At 41.4% G+C, this 20,521-nt stretch overlaps 1 protein-coding gene across 50 annotated transcripts in view; it reads right to left on the reverse strand.

The window, feature by feature from the left end:
* The window catches only part of SETD5 (SET domain containing 5), an 84,453-nt gene that overhangs the window by 9,298 nt on the left and 54,634 nt on the right, over positions 1 to 20,521 (reverse strand). For 33 of the 50 annotated variants that reach the window (XM_070051190.2, XM_008249960.5, XM_008249958.5 and 30 more), the window contains 5 exons: positions 19,660 to 19,980; positions 18,964 to 19,206; positions 13,789 to 13,918; positions 4,605 to 4,852; positions 1,780 to 1,836 (listed from right to left, as the gene is read on the reverse strand). In XM_070051190.2, the coding sequence (XP_069907291.2) occupies positions 1,780 to 1,836; positions 4,605 to 4,852; positions 13,789 to 13,918; positions 18,964 to 19,206; positions 19,660 to 19,980 (999 nt within the window). The remainder of the gene's footprint in view (positions 1 to 1,779; positions 1,837 to 4,604; positions 4,853 to 13,788; positions 13,919 to 18,963; positions 19,207 to 19,659; positions 19,981 to 20,521) is intronic. The other 17 variants (XM_070051189.2, XM_008249959.5, XM_089306709.1 and 14 more) reach the window with 1 other exon arrangement.

The raw sequence follows: 20,521 nt of genomic DNA on the forward strand, positions 1-20,521 counted from the left end.
GCAAGAGGGACAGAGGTGAACAAGGGGAGATAAGAGAGCAGCTGTTAGCAACTCTAACAGTCCAGCAGCATATACAGGCCAGATTACTAAGGAATCCAGGCCTTTCCCAAACTGACTTAAAGTCTTTCCAGATGAGACTACTGGGAAAGTTGGAATTAGGAACTGGCCAAATGTGACTACTGTGCCTGCTTAGTCCTTCATCATCAGGTTTGCTACATCGTCCTGCACTGCATCAGGCACTAGGGCAATAATGAGGGGTTTACCTGAGCCCCATGCACACTATGGAGATGATACTGGGTGTTTTAGGATAACTGGCTTCTGGTGTTAATTCATTTCTAATACTGATGAAAAGAGGGGAGGGAAGAAGGTGGAGCAAAGTAGAAGGAAGATGGAAAAACAAGCATTTAAATTACTGGTTCAGGAAAGGAGACTGGCATCAAGGACATACACCAACCAGTTTTTCATTGAGTTTCACTGTCAAGGGAAGTGTTTCTCACTCTACTTTCTGGCCACTCAATTTTTTTATCCTCAAATGTATGTCAACCTATTACAAGACACAAATGCTTACCATTGCAGAGTACCTGAAACAGTGACAAAAATAACCCTGACCTATTGCAAACATTCAAGACACTGCACACTAGGTCAACTACAGTTCACTCTCCATGAAGAACAGCATAAAAAAAAAAAAAAAAATCAAGAAACCACAGCATGTTGCTCTCCAAATTATGTTATCTAGAATTCTCAACAATCAAGCAGTTTTATTTTGCTAACAAGACAGAGTCAAAACATGAGAAATATCTCTAGGACACTAGCAGAGTACTATCTTTTCCAGTTTCATACTCATCTATGAAAATTCCGTTGATTCAGACTTTGGGAAATTGTCACTGGGAAGGGGTGGGATTAAAATACAATTGCTTTCTGAGAGATAACAAACAAGGTTAACTTTCTCTTCAAGAAGAAAAAGGCTCTGCGTACATTCAGTTAATAATTGCTACATTTGTACACATGTTGTAATAGAAACTCCAGCACTAAAACCGGGATTTGACATCTTCGTAGCAGCAAGATTCCTGAGAAAAGCATTCAGTGGATATACAACGTGCACATCAAGTGTATCCCAATCACTGCAGAACGGAGGGCAGCTGCTGACACAGAACCCAAGGACTAACGACTTACTTGTACAACCAGTAAGGAGCAGAGCTGAGAGAGAATGGCTTTCACGTCTTATTCAGCTACTCAATCTATCAACCAAAGCCCAAAATACCTGGCTACAGTTACCAGATCAACCCTGGAATGAGGCATGAATCACTTCCCACTCTTCCACAGCCAGCTACTCCTTCCTAGATCAGGATGATGAATATCAAAAAGACAGACAGTCCTTACCAGCTTTCGATTCAAACCTTCCTTATTTGCTAACAGACGGACATCCCTTTCTTAAAGAGTTCTGTCACACTTTCAGCATCCTTTAAACTTGACTTGTATATTCTATTCTTTAATAATGCTCTTCAGCCCCTCCCCCGACAAGAAAAACCCCAACACTCAAGTGTGTGTATACGCGCACGCGCACACACAAAGCTACGTCATCTTCCTCCACCTACACCAACGGTCCTGTATAGCCACAGTCACACAGAGAGAGTCATTCAACTTGCTGTGACAGATCAACCACCCTCCAGCCCATCACCCCACTCACTGGGAATCCCAGCCCTCCCCACACACTCGGGAACACATTCATGCACACTCACTCTCAGCCTCCAAGTGTGATTGAGATGGTGTGATAACTACCTCGGGTGACAGGGACTCGGGCCTATGCGCAGGGGAACTCTCAGGGGAGGATATGTTCTAGAGGAGGGAAAAGCATCTTGTTATTCATCTACTCCAAGTCAAGAAGCAAAACAAAACAAACAAAAAATAAAAGCAAGCATAGATGTTAGCCACAACTTTTGGGGGTGGGTGGTAGGTAAGAATGCACAGGGGAAATGTTTACTTGCAGAACTCATCTCAATGGACAGAATGACTTGTTAAAATGCTTCCTGGTTTCTGAAAGCATTTAAGGATAAATTGGTTATATTTCATGCTATAAATAAACATCTCAAGCACCTATCAGGAGACAGAATGGTGAAAATTTCAATTGTATTTCTTTGTACTGTAAACGAGTTTAAAGTAACCTGTATTATTTGTTACTAAAGGGTATCTTACCCCTTACTCCTTAGATTTGTTTTTTAACTCCCATACCTGTCACATCTTTTTCTCCCTGCCACTGTCATTCAGGAGAACATCCTGGTATGCTGGGAGTTGACAAGGGTAGGGAGATGGCCAATTCTTTTTAAATGACACTTATGGGAAACGTGACAGATGGAATCCTTAGCTCAGCTAGACGTGGCTCCTGACTAATCTAATTAGATCACAACATCCTTAATGACATTCTCTTGGTTGAAATCCTTTGTACTTGGGGAACACAGCAAAAACTGTATGTGCTTTTGTGTGTACGTTTGAGAGCCTGTGTCTCACAACGGGTAGGACTTTCACCCAAGACGGCATCCCCACAACAAACAGGCCTGAGGAGTGAGCTCTTATGGAAAGTGGAGGTGGTGGCTGCTGAGTCAAGGATCCAGAACACCAGAACTGACGTCAAGCGCGGTAGGTTCGGCACAACTGTGGCACGGGGTGGTTAGCCTATACTGTGGTAGGGAGACAAAGCTGTTTCAGCTACGCAAGCTGTCAGCTGTGTATTTCACTGGCGGAGCAGGGGGTGGCTGCAGGTCTGTGTCTGCGAGTGGGAGGTGGAGAAGGAAGGGCTACTTGGTGCAAGGGGACAGGTAAGTGTGTCCTCAGAACGCTGCTTTCACTCCTCTTTCCAGATGCCTTCCTCTCCTCCCAGCTGCAGCAGTGGACATTTCTCACCATTCTGAACATCCAGCTCCAAAAACACTCTTCTCCAAACTGGCATTTACCTGTGACACCCGTCAGACACTTCTCTGTGTCACAGTCCATGAAGACACCCTATCTGTGCCATGAATCAGGGAAGACTTTGGCCATCAGAATGGTGGTAAGAAAAGGTTGGGGTGGTGAAGATGTGTTATTTTGAACTGATGACAAAGACTGTATTTCCTCGGTTAACTACAACTTGACAAAATGGAACCGAGCACTGGACCTCTAACCAGTTACTGTAACATCTTCCTCTGTTGGTTTTCTAACATGATGCTTGGACTGTGTGTCACTACAATGACCTTTGGTTTCTCTATTTTAATAAAGAAACCTCGAATTTGTACAAGTTTCGCAATTACTCAAAATACTAAAAAGGACACTGAATGCTGAGCTTGTTTTGGACGATGATTTACATCCTGATTTGTGTAAATTCACATTTATAATAAAATCCACATTGATAAACTATAGAACTCTGTTCCTATAATCCGCTGCTCTACTTGGAAGATGTCTTCTCACGGACTATACAACTATAGTTGCTAACTGAAAAGTTGACAAAGTTAGAGAGACTGGAATCAGCTGTTTTAATATCCAGCTAACAAAGAATGACACAAGAAATTTGGTGAAGAGTTAACTCCACTACAAAAGTCAAATATAACCATCAAAGCTCCCCTCAACACCCCCAGCAAAGAGGTTTGCTCCAAAAGTTAACAGGGTCTAGAGTTAGGTAGAGAATACAGCTGTGCTTTTGAGGGTGCCATCATCCTCTTATTGAGTTAGTCATATAAAAGTCCAGGTATTTTTAATCCTCAGGCTCTCAAGGCTGAGTGGGGAGGATGCAACTGGTTAGAACTCTGACCTTTATCAAAGAACACACGGAGAAGCAAAAACTAGGGGTGGAGCTTGGTATTTAGTCATTAGAACAAATTATTTTGAGAAATTAGAGATAGTGACTGTTTCATTATAAATCGAATCAACATGCAACAGGTAAGTTTTTATACACATGGAGTCTATGGAAACCTGTCACCCAAACTTTAATGCTAAAATGGTTCAGGATTATGTTTTAAAACACTTAAGTTATATATTTCTAACTTCATCCAAAGAATGGATATGTCACATGTGTATTGCTTGCCTCTTGTCTGCTTCTTCCTAACACATGATGACAACTTATCCTGCATTCACCACATGCCACATCCTGAGGCTTTCTAAATCTCTGTTCACTGAGGCCAAAAAGAAAATACCATCAACCCGGCAAAGAACACTCACTCATTTAAAGGTCCAGAAAATGGAGACACATCTGTTAAACTGAGCACTCAGGCTGGTGTTATTAAAGGTTGTGACAGGCAGCTAAACAGCTATTTTCACCAAGGTATCCAGCAGAGATAAAGATGGAGATCCAGGCATGCCCGCTACCTAATGTTATATAGAGGCTGATGGATAACATGCGAAAGACCAATGGATGGGGTCTGTGGAAGCAAAGTTCCTATTATGGGAAGTACAGGGGCTGTCAAGATGAGAGGCTACCAGGTAACCAGCCACACTGACCTTGAGGTTTCCCACACTCTGCTGAGATGGGGCAGGAAGACAATAAAGAAACATCTGGAATGATACTATATTTGAAATGAAGAAGTCCAAATGGTAGTAACTTTCACATCCAGCACTCCCAACAACCAAACCCAAATCACCTCAAACTGCAGAGGAGTGTTGCAGCGACTAGCAGTAGTAAGGGATGTGATTGGCGAGAACATGAGGCTGTATCCATTCCGACACTCCTCTTCTCCTGGATTAGATGGGCCAGGTGTGGTCAGCTGGGGGCTCTTTGAGCCTGAACTGGGAGGGGGTGGTGTGACTGGAGACAGAGGTCGAAGTAACTTGGTGACATTCTGCTCCATTAAATAGCGAGACTTCCATTTCTTCAATGGGCTCACCAAGTCTGTGAAACACAAAACTTCAATGAAAGCTCAACCAGAATTTAAATGTCCAAACTACAGTGGCTTTTCACTCCTCTTTGGCTTCATCTCATTAAATTCTCTCTTCCAAACAAAATTGCCAAAGGACTCTTCAACAATTACACGTAAAACAATCCTCAAAACATTATTTCCCAGAGAAACTTCAAATGCATGTGACAATTCTAATGACTGATCCTTGAAATGAAAATTTCTTCCTATTATACTATTTCTGAACATCTTAAATCTTTACCACTTGTTTAAAAATCACCCTCTACTAAAATGCCACATTACGTGGATGGCAGCTGCACATTCTTCTCAATTTTCTCAGTCTTTTTGTGATCCCTTTCAAACTTTGCTTGAGTAACACAGTTACACGTGATTCCTATCTACAGAAACAACTAAACTGTGGGTGGTTGGTGCAATGGCGAACACGCTACTTGGAACGTGTGCATCCTGTATATACACAAGTGCCAGTGCCCGAGTCCCGGCTTCCAGGTCCTGCTAACGTGCAGCCTCACTTGCAGCAGTGATGGCTCCAGTAGTTGGGTTCCTGCCACCCATGTTGAAGATCTGGACTGAGTTCTGAGCTCCTGGCCTCAGCTGTCACAGACACGTGAGGAGTGAAACAGCAGACATTAAGACCTGTATCTATCTCCTTCTTTTGACTTTTCAAATAAACAGGCAAATAAATATTAAGGGTATTTATTTACCAATTACCTATTATAGGAAAATTCCTGAAACAGGCACATAGTGGGTGGGGTTACTGGTCAAATTTATTGCTTTCAAATTTCTAAGAAAAAGAAAATACATAAAGCATATTTGATATTAAATCAGATTAGTATCAGCATGATCAAAAGAGGTGACCCAAGTGCTGTGTTAGTTTAAAAGCCTGCACTGGCAGCATCCCACATGGGCGCCGGTTCTAGTGCCTGCTTTTCCTCTTCTCATCCAGCTCCCTGCTATGGGCTGGGAAAGCAGAAGATGGCCCCAATCCTTGGGCCCGCGAACTCGTGTGGGAGACCCAGAAGAAGCTCCTGGCTCCTGACTTTAGATCAGTAAAGCTCCAGCTGTTGTGGATGTTTGGGGAGTGAACCAGCAGGTGGAAGACTTTTCTCTCTCTCAAATAAATAAAATCTTAAAAAAAAAAATAATGTATGTACCGCTGGATCCAACACTGCAACCTCTAAGTCTGTTGGAAAAATCATGAAGTTCAGTATGGGAAAGACAGAAAATACAGATGAAAACTGCCAACTGCAAATCAAGACACAAGGCATTTATTGATTATGTATTTACTGAGTACAGAAGATATGCTAGTCAGCAAAAAAGACATCATGTTTATTAACCTAATGAACTTTTTTTTTTTTTTTGACAGGCAGAGTGGACAGTGAGAGAGAGACAGAGAGAAAGGTCTTCCTTTGCCGTTGGTTCACCCTCCAATGGCCGCCGCTGCAGCCGGCGCACCGCGCTGATCCAATGGCAGGAGCCAGGAGCCAGGTGCTTTTCCTGGTCTCCCATGGGGTGCAGGGCCCAAGCACCTGGGCCATCCCTGGCCACAGCAGAGAGCTGGCCTGGAAGAGGGGCAACCGGGACAGAATCCGGCGCCCCGACCGGGACTAGAACCCGGTGTGCCGGCGCCGCAAGGTGGAGGATTAGCCTATTGAGCCACGGCGCCGGCTAGTAACCTAATGAACTTTATAGGGCAGTAGTCATCTGCTTAATTTTCTTTTCTACTTAGTTAATTGCACAGAAATTTTCAAATTTTATGTGGTCATCTTATATTACTTTTCAACAAAACCTTTACTCAAGTAATTCAAGATTACAAAAACAAACATGCATGCATTTAAACATATACCCTGGTGTATTTCTATCTCAAGATCTTTCATCTCAGGGCTTTATTAATGCCTGTCTTACTCACATTACTCAGTAATTATTTCCACTCAGAAACACATGGCAAAAAATTAACAAACATCCAACACCCTAGTTTTTAATTACTGGCATTAGTACTGTAAAATCCAACCAATATGTTTTTAAAATTTTTGCTATTTTAATTATCTTCTAAAGCCAGTAATTTTATTCTTGCTCAAGCAGTGAGTAGTTCTTCCACCTATGTGGGAGACCCACTTGGAGTCCTGGGCTCTTGGTTTTGTCCTGGGCCAGCTGCAGTACCAGCTGAGGGCCTGTGAGGATTGAACTCACACACACTGAAGATCTCTGCTTCTCTCTTTTTCAAATAAAACACAGAAAAATACAAAATTTATGCTAATTAACTTTGTATTTACTATTGGGTGAACTGCCTGTTGAGGTCCTACCAGGAAGCTATTCTCAGTATTTTAAGTGTTCCTTAAATAATAAAATGATAATCCTTTGTCAAAAATGTTACAAATATTTTTTCTAGCTTGTGGTCTGCCTTTTATTTACAGTCATTGTTACACAATGTTTCATGTTTTATTTAGTCAAATGCATCAATCATTTCCTTTATTTTCAGCTTTTTTTTTTTTTTTACAGGTAGAGTTAGAGAGAGACAGACAGAGAGAAAGGTCTTCCTTCCATTGGTTCACCCCCCCAAAATGGCTGCTATGGCCAGTGCGCTGTGCCGATCCAAAGCCAGGAGCCAGGTGCTTCCTCCTGGTCTCCCATGCAGGTGCAGGGCCCAAGGATCTGGGCTATCCTCCACTGCCCTCCCGGGCCACAGCAGAGAGCTGGACTGGAAGAAGAGCAACCAGGACAGAATCCGGTGCCCGCTGAGACTAGAACCCAGGGTGCCGGCGCCTCAGGCGGTGGATTAGCCTAGTGAGCCACAGCGCTGGCCATCTGCCTGTTAACATGAATGCCTTGGCCACTCCACCCCAGGACTATACAAAAATACAACTCTGTTTTCTTTTTATCTCCAGGTTTAATTAATTTACTTTTTAGAGATTTATTTAAGTCACACACACAAACCCCAAAAAGCAGGGGGAGAATGATCTTCCAACTGCTGGTTCTTCCCCAAATGGCCTCAAAGGCAGAGGCTGGGCCACACTGAAACCAGGAGCCTGGACAGCCATCTGGGCTGCCCATGTGGGTAGAAGGGACCCATATACTTGGGCTATTTTCTGATGCTTTCCTAGGCACATTAGTAGTGGGCTGGATCAGGAGTGGAGCAGCTGGGATCTGAACTGGCGTTCCAGTAGGGAAGCCAGGTATTGCAAGCACTGGCTTAACCTGCTACATCACAATGCTAGGCCCCCCCAGCTTTAAATTTCACATTTTAACTAAAAAAGAACATACTTCACGACAGTTATGAATCTACCCTTATCCCATGTCAAAAAAAACCAGTATTTTCTTCTAATATGTTTTGAAATTAGTGAGTAATTTCGATTTCTCCACTGATTCGAACCATCATATTTATCCAACAGTTTCTTACATATACTGGGTTTACTTCTCAATGTTATTCTTGGGGTTCCTGGGGCGGATTACTTGGCCTACCAGTTGAGACACCCGCACCCCATACTGGAGTGCCTGGGTGCTAGTCCAGGCTGCACTACTAATTCCTGCTTCTTGCTGAAGCACAGCCTGGGAGGCAGAAGGTGATGGCTCAAGTAGGCTGGACTCTGCAGCCCACACAGGAGACCTGGGTTGAGTTCCCAGCTTCTGGCTTTGGTCTTGCTGGCATTTGTCTCCACCAAATTAAAACAAACATTTAAATGTTATTTTACCTGTTACTCTCTAATGTGGAATCGATACTGATTCGCTTTTTAGTAAAACTGTTGTGGCAATTTCAGTAATTGTGCCTCAGCTCTCCAATGATAATGGGGCTAGTCTAGCACACCTTGATGTTAATGGACCACAGAAACAATTTGCATAGTTATAAAAAATGTCAGGGTTTTGACTGGTGTTCTATGAAATTCATGAATAACAGAGGGGAGCATTCTCAGGAACACAGCACATATCTTTCCATTATATAGCCTTGATTCGTATCACTTCACTCAGCCAGGACACAACTTCTAAGCTAACTTTCAAGTTAATCAATGTTCTCTAGTTTTGTTACTGTGGTGAATAGGACATATTTCTCCATTTATGCTAGACTTTAGATATTATTTGTACATAACATATACACTCTCTTTACCAGTACTTATAAAGTATTTTTGGTAATCTCTTCTAGAATATGCTTCATAATTGAAATCCTAGTGGGAACAATTTGACAACTCCTTTTAAAGTTTTACTAGCTTTCACAATGATGGTAACTGGCCATTGATTCAGGTATTTTAAAAAACTATAGGGAGGAAGGGTGGGGGCAAAGTGCTACTATGTTCCTAAATCTGTATATATGAAATACATGAAACTTGTATAACTTAGATAAAATTTTAAAAAAATCATAAATATTACTTTACATACATATTTTTCCTAAATCCAGAATCGTGTTATTACTTTGCCTCTCTCATCTGACCTTCTAACAAATGAATAATAAATTGTCAAATATTAAGCCATTCTTACATTCCTAAGAAAGGTCTTACTTAGTCATAACATATTATTTTTATATTCTTAGAGATTCAAGCTGCTAATTAACATTACGTATCTCATTCAAAAGTGATATGATGGTTGGATTTTTGGGGGTGGGTTAAGGTATTAATAATTGAATACAGCTGATAAAACTATATCTTGCTACCATCCCTTCATTGGATGGAACTCAGGTTATATATATATTCTCTATGATAGCATATTTACCTGTAAATCTTGGTTTCACACACTTACTTCTTTTTTTTTGACAGGCAGAGTTTTAGACAGTGAGAGAGAGACAAAGGTCTTCCTTCTGTTGGTTCACCCCCCCAAATGGCTGCTATGGACAGCACATTGCGCCGATCCGAAGCCAGGAGCCAGGTGCTTCCTCCTGGTCTCTCATGCGGGTGCAGGGCCCAAGCACTTGGGCCATCCTCCACTGCCTTTCCAGGCCACAGCAAACAGCTGGACTGGAAGAGGAGCAGCCAGGACAGAATCCGGCGCCCCTACCGGCACTAGAACCCGGGGTCACACACCTATTTCTACAGAACAGATACCTAAAAGAACAACTTCTAGGTTAAGGATTGTGCCTACTTCCAATGCACATGATAATCTTATCAAATTGCTAGGAGGGATATTATTTTCATTTTTATTGCAAACCATTTCCTAACAGAAGATTAACAATCTTTGATTCAGAGAAAACAGATACAAAAATGGATGATAGTTTGACTATATATATAAAAAAAAGGTGAATTCGAAGAACTCTGGAACACCCTGCCAAATGCTGCTGACTGCTCTGTCCGAAGGCGCACCCATCTTCCCGCCAGCACCATACTCATGATGAGTACAAGCTCATCTTACACTTCCAGGAACTGTCACTACTGTGGGAACTGTGTGAAGAAACAGAGAAAGGAGGTATGTGTGTACATACATATTATTTATTATTTCCATTAATGAATATGGAATTTCTCTCCATTTCCTAAAGCTTCAAACATATTTTACAGGAATGGTTTGTTTCACATATCCAATCAAGGTTATTTTTCTAGGTATGTACTTAGAAAAGATTAGGAATAGAAAACTTCTTCAGAAATTTAAGTTTCAGTTAAAATTCTCCTAGGAATAGCAGAATACTTCAAAAAAGTTTGTGGAAAGTTAAAAACAAAGTTATTTTGGTGTAAAAAGATTTTGAAATCCATGCATTTTTTTGGTAATATGCATTTTCCAAGGACTTTCTGAAGACTCCTCAGATGTGAAGATTTCAAGTTTTACACTAGAATAGATTTAACTAATTCTATTTCTCCACAAGCTTCACTTTTTTTTTTTTTTTTTTTTTTGACAGGCAGAGTGGACAGTGAGAGAGAGAGACAGAGAGAAAGGTCTTCCTTTTGCCGTTGGTTCACCCTCCAATGGCTGCCACGGCTGGTGCACCGCACTGATCTGAAGGCAGGAGCCAGGTGCTTCTCCTGGCCTCCCATGGGGTGCAGGGCCCAAGCACTTGGGCCATCCTTCATTGCACTCCCAGGCCACAGCAGAGAGCTGGCCTGGAAGAGGGGCTACCGGGACTAGAACCTGGTGTGCCGGCGCCGCAAGGTGGAGGATTAGCCTATTGAGCCACGGCACCGGCCCACAAGCTTCACTTTTAAACTTTATTAATTAATTAACTTGGGAAGCAGGAAGATACAGAGCGAGTGTCCATCCGCTGGTTCACTCCCTGAATACCTATAACAAGGGGAGCCAGGAATTCTTTTTTTTTTTTTTTTTTTTTGACAGGCAGACTGGACAGTGAGAGAGAGAGAGAGAGACAAAGAGAAAGGTCTTCCTTTTGCTGTTGGTTCACCCTCCAATGGCCGCCACGGCTGGCGCGCTGTGGCCGGTGCACCGCGCTGATGCGAAGGCAGGAGCCAGGTGCTTCTCCTGGTCTCCCATGGGGTGCAGGGCCCAAGGACCTGGGCCATCCTCCACTGCACTCCCTGGCCATAGCAGAGAGATGGCCTGGAAGAGGGGCAACTGGGACAGAATCTGGCGCCCCGACCGGGACTAGAACCCGGTGTGCCGGCGCCGCAAGGCGGAGGATTAGCCTGTTGGGCCACGGCGCCGGCCGGGAGCCAGGAATTCAATCTCACACAATGAACAGGATCCCCAAGAACTTGACTACCTGCTACTTACAATGGTGTGCATTAGCAGGAAGCTGGAATAGGAAGTGTAGCTGAGATTGGAGTTGAAGTACCGAAATGAGATGCAGGTGTCTTAACAGCTAGGCTGAACGTCTGTCCCCTGCCATGAGCTTTTCTGAAGTGCCCATATACATTCATGCTATTCACAAATATTGAACCCGGTGTGCCGGCGCCACAAGGCAGAGGATTAGCCTACTGAGCCACTGCGCCGGCCTTACACTTGAGTATTCTAAGTAGACTGGTAACAATTCCTAGGACGTGTCTGAAAACTGCACTGAGAACATTATTCAATCTCATACTAGTCCAGAAAGCAGACATTTCTATTTCTGTTTTAGAGATGAGGTTTCGAGTACCATAATTAGTAAAAGGTAGAGGTGGTCGCCAAGTAAGTCTTTTCCCCTCCAAACCAATCTGTCTCCCTTTCCTAACATCTTGATACTCTTGGACAAACAAAGGAAAATGAGCAAATGAAAACAGTTTCTTAGGATGTGCAGCAACTTTCTGCAATGAGTCAACCGTCTTAGTACTGCTTGACTTTTTAGTTAAACATTTTGCTGCTGTTTATGTTGCTCTTTAAGGGCAGTGTGCATCCTGTCAGAGAGACTAAAACTCCATTCTAAACAGGCCATCTAAGAACACACACATCTTCCCTATATTTTGTCTAGTCAGGACATGAATGATTGACTAATCTCTCCTAACTAAACACATACATAATACAAACATATGTAGGCAGGTGCACACAAACCATTCGCACACACTTAACTTACACTCTCCCTATGCGATAAAAGCTGCCCACCAATTAATAATAAATAGATGGAAATCTGCTACCAGGATTTTCTATTAATCTTTGTTAAGAATATTTATTTTTATTTGAAAGCCAGAGTTGCTGCTTCACTCCCCAAAGGACTGCAATTGCTAGGGCTGGGCCGGGCTGAAGCCAGGAGCGGAGCTCCGTTTGGGTCTCCCACATGGTGCAGAGGCCCAAGGACTTGGCCATCTTCCACTGCACCTTTCTCAGATGCATTAGCAGGGAGCTGGACTGGATGAAGACATCTGGGACTCGAACCAGTGCCCATATGGGATGCCAGCATTGCAGGTGGAGGCTTACACTGCTGAACCACAACACCAGCCCCCTTTTCATTAATCTTGTTTGATTAAGTCTCCCTGACCTTGATGAAGAACAAAGTAAAATATTTTAAATATGAATGGTATCATTTATATCTCTGAAGCTCCACTCTGTGATTTTATTATCCTGAGGTCATTTACATGTTCACTCACAAGGTATAATCCAATCTAGATACAGAAGAATACATTAAATCAATAATTAAAATAATGGCAGCATACCTTCTAAATAAAAGCTTTAAACACCTCCAAATGTAATTTTAATGTAAAGCAGAAATGACTATAAATTTAATTAAATTCAACTTAATAATTATACAGCAAGCAGATGACGAGCAACAACGAAGTGGCTTTTACAAAATTCTGAGCTACCATGATAGCTGCAGCCATACAAGAGCTTTAGCATCCAATTTATTTTGGGATTTTATTTTGATTACTTAAGTCACAAAATTGGTTTAGAAGTGAACTTAGGGAAAACACATAGAACTTTTCCATTAAGCTGATATAGGCAGGAAAAACTTAGGTGAAAAGACTGCCCAAAGTAAGATGGTATTACAAGTTAGTGCAATAGCACTTTCACTTAGAACCCCTTGAAAGAGTTCACAGTAAAGTCCAATGGACCAGATGATTTTTTTTCATGGCCAACAAGTCCAAAAGCTCATGGGGACTTTGAATTGGACTTAAAGCCATTATCTTCTGAAGATTTTTCCACTAATTGCAAAGTCATTTTGAAAACAATCAGTTGATAATTTCTCATTTATTTCATTCATTCCCTGCTCAACCAAGCCCCACCAACTTAATCATTTAAAGTTTGATTTTTTCCTGAATATCAGTGTTTGACCACTTTCTTGCCCTTCCCCCACCCTTAGAAATACACATACAGATTTCCTAAACTTACTACTTTAAATGTATCTAACCTTTTCATAACCATTTCTGCTGTTATCTGAGTACTGTCTAGTTCCTTCTTTGTCGTCCTGGGAAAACTGATCCCTGACTTGAGATCTCTCTCTTCCTCTGTAAAGACAGATGTAAAGTAACTATTTAGAGAACATGCTATTTCTTGTTTATAATAAAAGTAGTAATACTACAGTTTAGCATGTGGACCTGAAACAATCACTGCTTATACAGTCAGAAGAGTTTCAGATACACACCTGCATTGTCTTTGCAGATGCTGGAAGAGTTACTATTCTCTTTACTTTGGTATAGGTGCTGAGTTCTAGTCTCTTGGGATACAGATGATGTTTGAGTCATTCCTTCCTCCAAGGCTTGTTTCATCCAACGCTAAAATGAGAAAAGAACCAAAGAATTATTAATAATCATTTAAAATTATTTAGTATAACTATTTCAAATGCACTAACCAGGTCATTACGTGCCAACTGGTGAGAGATGCAATCCAACACACTCATTCAGTTCCACAGTCAAGTATTTTACTGCCTTGTATTTCTCCATATTACAACACTGCCCCTTTAATTCTTCTACCAGACAAAACTAAGAAGATCTGGACTACGCATAATGAGATCCCATCAGAAATCAGAACTAGTAAAATTTTGACTATGACTAAATTTTTCATACAGCTTAGCATGGAACAAATGCTTAAGAGATAAGGAAGAAATCGTAGTATCGATCAAGAGAGATTTTGATCATAGAGAATAAAATTAGGTAAAATAAATGCATAAAAGGAGAATAAAGATCTCTTAACAGTTGTCTGCCCTGTGTGGGGGGACACCAGAAGACATAACAGAAAGGATTCACAGGGAACATTCTGGAGAATAAACAGCTCTTCACTAGAGGCACACAAAGACTTCTAAAAGGTCTACTCCAAAAACAGAGCGAATTATGGGCTTTCCCACCCCATGAAACAGTTTTTGGTTAAGTTCTGTATGATAATGCAAATCACCAAAACAAAGGACTTGCAGAAAAAAAAAAAAAAAAAAAGAATGGGGGGGCACCTCTAATCAGTCACTTTTTTGGGCAGTGAATACTGGAATCTACATAGATGAGAAATAAATTTAGGTCAGCCAATCAGCCTGCAAAGAGTAGGGTAATAAGAATATGCATTCTGTGGGAGAGAGAAAATTTCTTACCTGTAACTGTATTCTATTCAGATACACAGTTGTATGTTGCTCACCACTGTATGGCTCTCCTGCTCTGATATAAGACAGATTGAGTTTTGATAAACATCAATTTCTGAGTCACACCCTCCCCCAAATAGGAAGAGCCAAGGTGAATTCTTATTTTTATATTTTTAGATGACATATATTACAGGTAAGTAAATATTCTCTCACCAAAGAGAACATTCTAACAGATTTCCCTTTTCAAAACTTAGAAAGTATTCCAGGAAAATTCTCCCAAGAAAAATCTTGTATCACATAAATGTCACTGTAAAAACGAGGAGGTAAGAGTGAATGTGTACATAAAAAGGAGATCAACAGTCATCTGAATCAATCAGTACCTCAGAATATGACTAGGTCTCTGAGAAGCCAAAATAAAGCAAGAATGAACTCTCTTACATGCAGAATATCGATGTGAAGATGAACTGTCAGAACCACAAATCCTCAGAGCTTAGAAGAGACCTCAGAGGTTACCTTGTCCCAAGCACTTAATTTAACAGATGGGGTAAATTAGGTCTGGGAGGACAAAATGAGTGAAAAATCCTGTTACAGATACCTTTAGTACAAGTTTTTCTTCTCAGAGCAGATGACAGAACTCATTTGGGTTCACTGAGCTTTCCTCTGAGACAAGTTAATTTTTTATCTTTCCAGTGTCAAGTAGATGTTATCCATAAAAGAATTCACATTCTGGATCTGATGACTACAAAAAGGGAACATAAAACCAGAACAGGGACATTCTGGGAATAAGATGCCACTATGGTTGGCTATCAGGTTAAACACAGCAAATATGGTCAAAATTCATTCCTCTTGGCCCTGTTATATTTTTTAAAGTTCTTTCAGGACCCATGTAAAAAAGGAACATAAACATTTGTATCTAACAAGTACCAATTACCCCCATGGGTGATAAATTAATTTTAGACTCCCCTTCCCCACCTGCTCAAGTTCTATTTATAGCCCTAAAGTCATAAAACTGAGAAGTGTTTTTTAGGAGGCATAATTATTAGAGCAATGTTTCCAATGGTCTCTTAACTGTGAGGAAAGAACAGGGAAGTAATATCAGTTCTGGGTCCAAAAGGCCTGGGTTCAAACTTGACTGTGCCACTTACTAACTGCTTCACTTTGGGCAAGTTAAACCTTCCTAAGCAGAGCTTCTAGATCTGTAAATAGAGGCAAATAACCCCAGAGTCACAGGGCTGTCACAAAGATTGAGACAATGTAGGTGAAAAAAAAGGTTCCAGCACAGTGGTGGGCACACAGATCTTAACTAAATTCTAAAGGTCTACTAAAAGATACACAGACCAATTAACCTCCAGGGTATACAATTAAATCCCAAAGTACAATATTTCATTATCAGGTTGGTTTTAAAAGAAATCTAGCAGATCCAAGGCCTTACACATATATCTAGAGTAAGTTTAAAGAGAAAAGTGGGACATCACTAAAAGGCTTGATGCTCACTAATAAATGCTTCTCTTTCAAAATAATTGAAAATCTAAAAGGAGACATATAAAATCAGAAAATGCCTTATAATAATTATGACAATTTACCAACTCGAGATAATATAAATATTCTGTCAAATACTCCAAGAATCTGGAGACAAATCTACAAATACAATTATTCAATCTTGTACCATTTTTAACTTACAAGGCCTTTGCCACCTTTAACTCAGAAATGCGACAGACAGTGGGCCTAGTAGGAATATGAACTATTTTAACTGATCCCACAGAGGAGTTTTTTCCTCATCTATTTGGTTAATTTATACTCTGAGGGACTTTCACAATCTTATTAAATTGTGTTTAATCATGGAAATGTTCTCAGGTCCTACAGTAGTTGAGTCCTTTCACACATATCTAAAAACAGCTTTCTCATACCCACCCAGGAGAAAGCTGAATGTACCTTCACACTAAGATTCTTCTACATTAATTTTGTCTGATATAATGCTGCATTGTGATTTTGTAAAAGAATCTTGATGTGCTTACATCAAGCGTTAGTGATTTAATCTCAAACAATTCAGACCACAATTTAAACAATTTAAAAATAAATAATATAAACAGTCTTGCTATGATAACTCAATGTCCATTGCCTGAAGTTTACCTACGGATTGAGCATGAAACATATAGATTCAAGTGCTTGAACAGAGCCTGTGGAACTCAAGACTAAGGAAGGTCAGATACATTTGGAGACTATCACATGGATTTCCATTACACAAGATTCTCTCTTGCCAGTGGGGACACAAAGATAAGCTACAGATCCAAGCTCTAAATCACAACCAGGCCAAAAGAGCTCAAATAATGGATTTTCTATTAGATCTGAAGACACAGTACTAAACACATGCTTTTGGTTTTCTCAAGTCTCTGCTGGTAGGGAAAGCAGATGAGAACAGAAAGAAAATTGAAGAGATAAGCCCACACTATGTACACTTCAAACTCCAGTATTAACCTACATTAAGTCAGCTATCTACCAAAACAGGAGACACTATTACCTCGCCAGGCCTTAGGAGAAATCCAGTACTGTTTTCAGCCAGATACAGAACAAAAGGAACTAAACTTTTTCATATATATTAAGCCTTTCTCAACTTGCTCCTCCTTTTGAATACAGACCACACGTACAGCCCTTAAAATTTTTAACATGATTCACAAATGCAGTTACAATTCTGAGCTTTCACTCCTAACAAGGGATTAGGCAACGCTAAATCATGAGATCAGCTCTCAGTACTGCACACCAATACCAGAGTTAGTAGCTTTCCAATTACGATGGAAGGTTAATTACAAAGCTAATTACAAGGCAAATGACTTTCCTTCTCAGGTCATCTTTAGGATACAAGATACACTAGTCTTTCAGGGTGAACTGGTGTAAGGAAGTATTCTCAAAGACCCAATGCCCTTTCAGTACTAAGACGAATGTCCTGTAGGAAGGTTTTCCAGAAATGTACTGTTCTTATTTTTTTTTAAAGATAGTCATCATTATGTGATTCTGATACCTGAAAATCATGTATGCTATTACATTATATGCAATTTTTTTTTGCAATGATCTCAAGGGCAAATTTATCTTTAGGGATTTCTTCTGCTTTGGAATTGCCCAGCAAGGGACTCCAACCCTTCAGTAAGATGTGCAACCAGGAGCAGATGTTCTGCAATGTGCGCTGCTCACTTAGCAGTTGTGCCCTTCCTTTTTGCCCTCCTCCTCCCCTCCATATCCCCTCCTTCACGCCCCCCTCCCCCCAAGAAATATTTTCTGTTCTTTGGGAAAGATAAAAGCTTTAAGTTTGGAGGAGTCAGGGAAGACGTGCCTGGAGTTGGAGACTTCATCACATCAAATAATCTACATGCAGCATCCTCATGTACGTGATGCCAGTGGAGGAGGACAATGGCAGACACTGAGGAAGGCAGCCTGAATCCAGATCTGAGGATAAGAGAAAAGGGTGTTCCAGGGAACAGACTACCTCAAAGGAAGACCAAATGAAAGGGACTCCTGCACTTCTAGAAAACAGAAATGACATTACAGCTCGGAGGAAGTGACGTGTTCCTTCGAGATACCTTTGGAAAACACATAGGGCTTCTGGGTATTAAGAGAGAGCATTCCAAAAACAACTACCAATCACCACTCTACTAGATCCAAAAACACTAAATGGAGAGAGGACAAAGAGGCAGAGAGAGAGGGGGAGAGAGCCTTTTATAGTAGTTTCTATAATCTCAAAGGAATAAACAGTTGTCACTTGGTCAAGGAATAGGAATTATGCCAATTACAATAGGAATTTCCCGTTGAACTCCATCAAGTGGTAGTAGTGACTGAATTAATTTGAAACACAATTTGTTCATTTTAAGCTCAGGCAACAGTGTTCTAAAGTATCTGGGGCCCAGTCTCACACAGTATCACAAATGGACATGTCAGTCAATACCGCAAGAGTACACACAACATATCCCTCCCTACCCATTCGTCAGCTGCTGTGTGCTCTCACTCCATGATCTCAAGGGCTCTCAGGAGCAGCAATAGTGAATACTCACAAAGTTGAGCATCAAAAATCAAGTATACATCCCACCTTAGTCCTACTGACTCTAGCTGCATCAGCAGTCATAGCTGAACAACTGACTCAGTATTAACTTACATGGGCAGAGAGGCTATCTAGAAAATGTTAGATATATCACAATTTAGGTGTCCCAGGGGAAAAAAAACACCCTCCCGCCCCAAAACCAAAAATTATCACATAAACAGACATACCTTTTTACAGGAGCTGAACGTGCCGTCAGGCAGAAGGGGCCTCCGACGCCTCTCAGGCATAAAGGGCGAGCCAAAGCGAATGTAGTGTTTAGGGGTGGTGCAAATTAATGGGGAATGAATAAGGCCTGGGAGCATGTTCAGGGTCGTGGCCAGTACAGTTGGGTCCGTGGTGATACGTAAAGGGCACTCAACAGGGCACTCTTGCTTCTCTGCTTTGTCATTCAACCATTCTGTAACTAAATACTATGACAGAGAGAGAGAGAGAGAGAGAGAGAGAAAGAGAGAGAGAGAGAGAGAGAGAGAGAGAGAGAGAGACTGTTAGTTAATGTTGCAAATGCAAAAGCCAGAGGCAGCAGTGCTGATCACAAAGACAAATCTCTTGTAGAAACTAGGACAGAGGGAGCTGCAGCAGCTGCTGCAGAGTATGAACTGGGCATTCAGAACACAGATAAACTTCACCCTTCCCAAGTGCACGAAGAGAGGAATAATTTTAGCTATCGATGATTTGAGATCTGCCTTAAAATAAGGAACAAAAGGTAGTGGGATGTCTTCAGTTTTCTGTATCATTTTGTATAAACACATTTAATCTAATAACATGGAGATTATTTTTTTCTGGAGATTGACTGCAAGATTTCTCATTTCACTAGACAGCTCTTGTCTGACCAGACGCAGGAAGCATCTGTATTCGTGACTTACCTTTTTGGTTTTAGGGTATTTAGATGCAGCACGGTTGGCATGGGATCCAGTAAGTGATACCACAGTTGGGTCAGAGCCTGTTAACTGCCTGTTTTCTCCTGAACTGTCTATACTTCCAGACTCAGCAGGAGTTACTGAACTGTTATTTCCACCCTCTTCCAGGGTAGCTTGTGACAACTCTGCCTGCTGTGCACTGGCTTGCTTCTGCCGCTTCAATCTTTGGGCTGAACTGGTCCGGTACCGAGAAATTCGGCTCTTCGGTCGGGGCCTAGAAGGCTTTGCTGGAGGTGGTTTGGGGACTGGTTTTTCAGCAGCATTATCCTATGAAAATATCAGAGTTAAGCATTACCAAAAATTTATCAGCAAACATTCAATTTTGTATACACTTTTCTTTATTTGAAAGGCAGAGTTAGAGACAAAGAGGTATTCCATCCTCTGGTTCACTCCCTAAAGCCACAACGGCAGGGTTTGGGCCAGGCAGAAGGCAGGAGCCAGGAGCCAGGAGCCAGGAGCTTCTTCCAGGTCTCCCATGTGGATGCAGGGGCCTAAGGATTCGGGCCTTTCTCCATGCTTTCCCAGGCACACTGGCAGGCAGTGGAATTGGAAATGGAGCAGCTGAGACTCAAACTAGCATCCACACAGGATGCTGACGCTGCAGGTGTCCGCTTAACCTGCTATACAATGATGGCCCGTTGCATCTATTTCTAAAATGTATTATAAAATATTTTATAAAAAATCAGCTATAGGAACCACTTAATGTTAAGGTTATGAGCAGGAAAGAAAATTCTTCCTTGTGTTTCTTTCCCAGATACTGCAGTTTCAGTTTATGGCTGAGATTCACGGCTTGGGTACGGAAAGAAAA

Source organism: Oryctolagus cuniculus, chromosome 10, assembly GCF_051225735.1.
Source record: "Oryctolagus cuniculus isolate XC-2025 breed Fujian yellow rabbit chromosome 10, ASM5122573v1, whole genome shotgun sequence".
NCBI lineage: Eukaryota > Metazoa > Chordata > Mammalia > Lagomorpha > Leporidae > Oryctolagus > Oryctolagus cuniculus.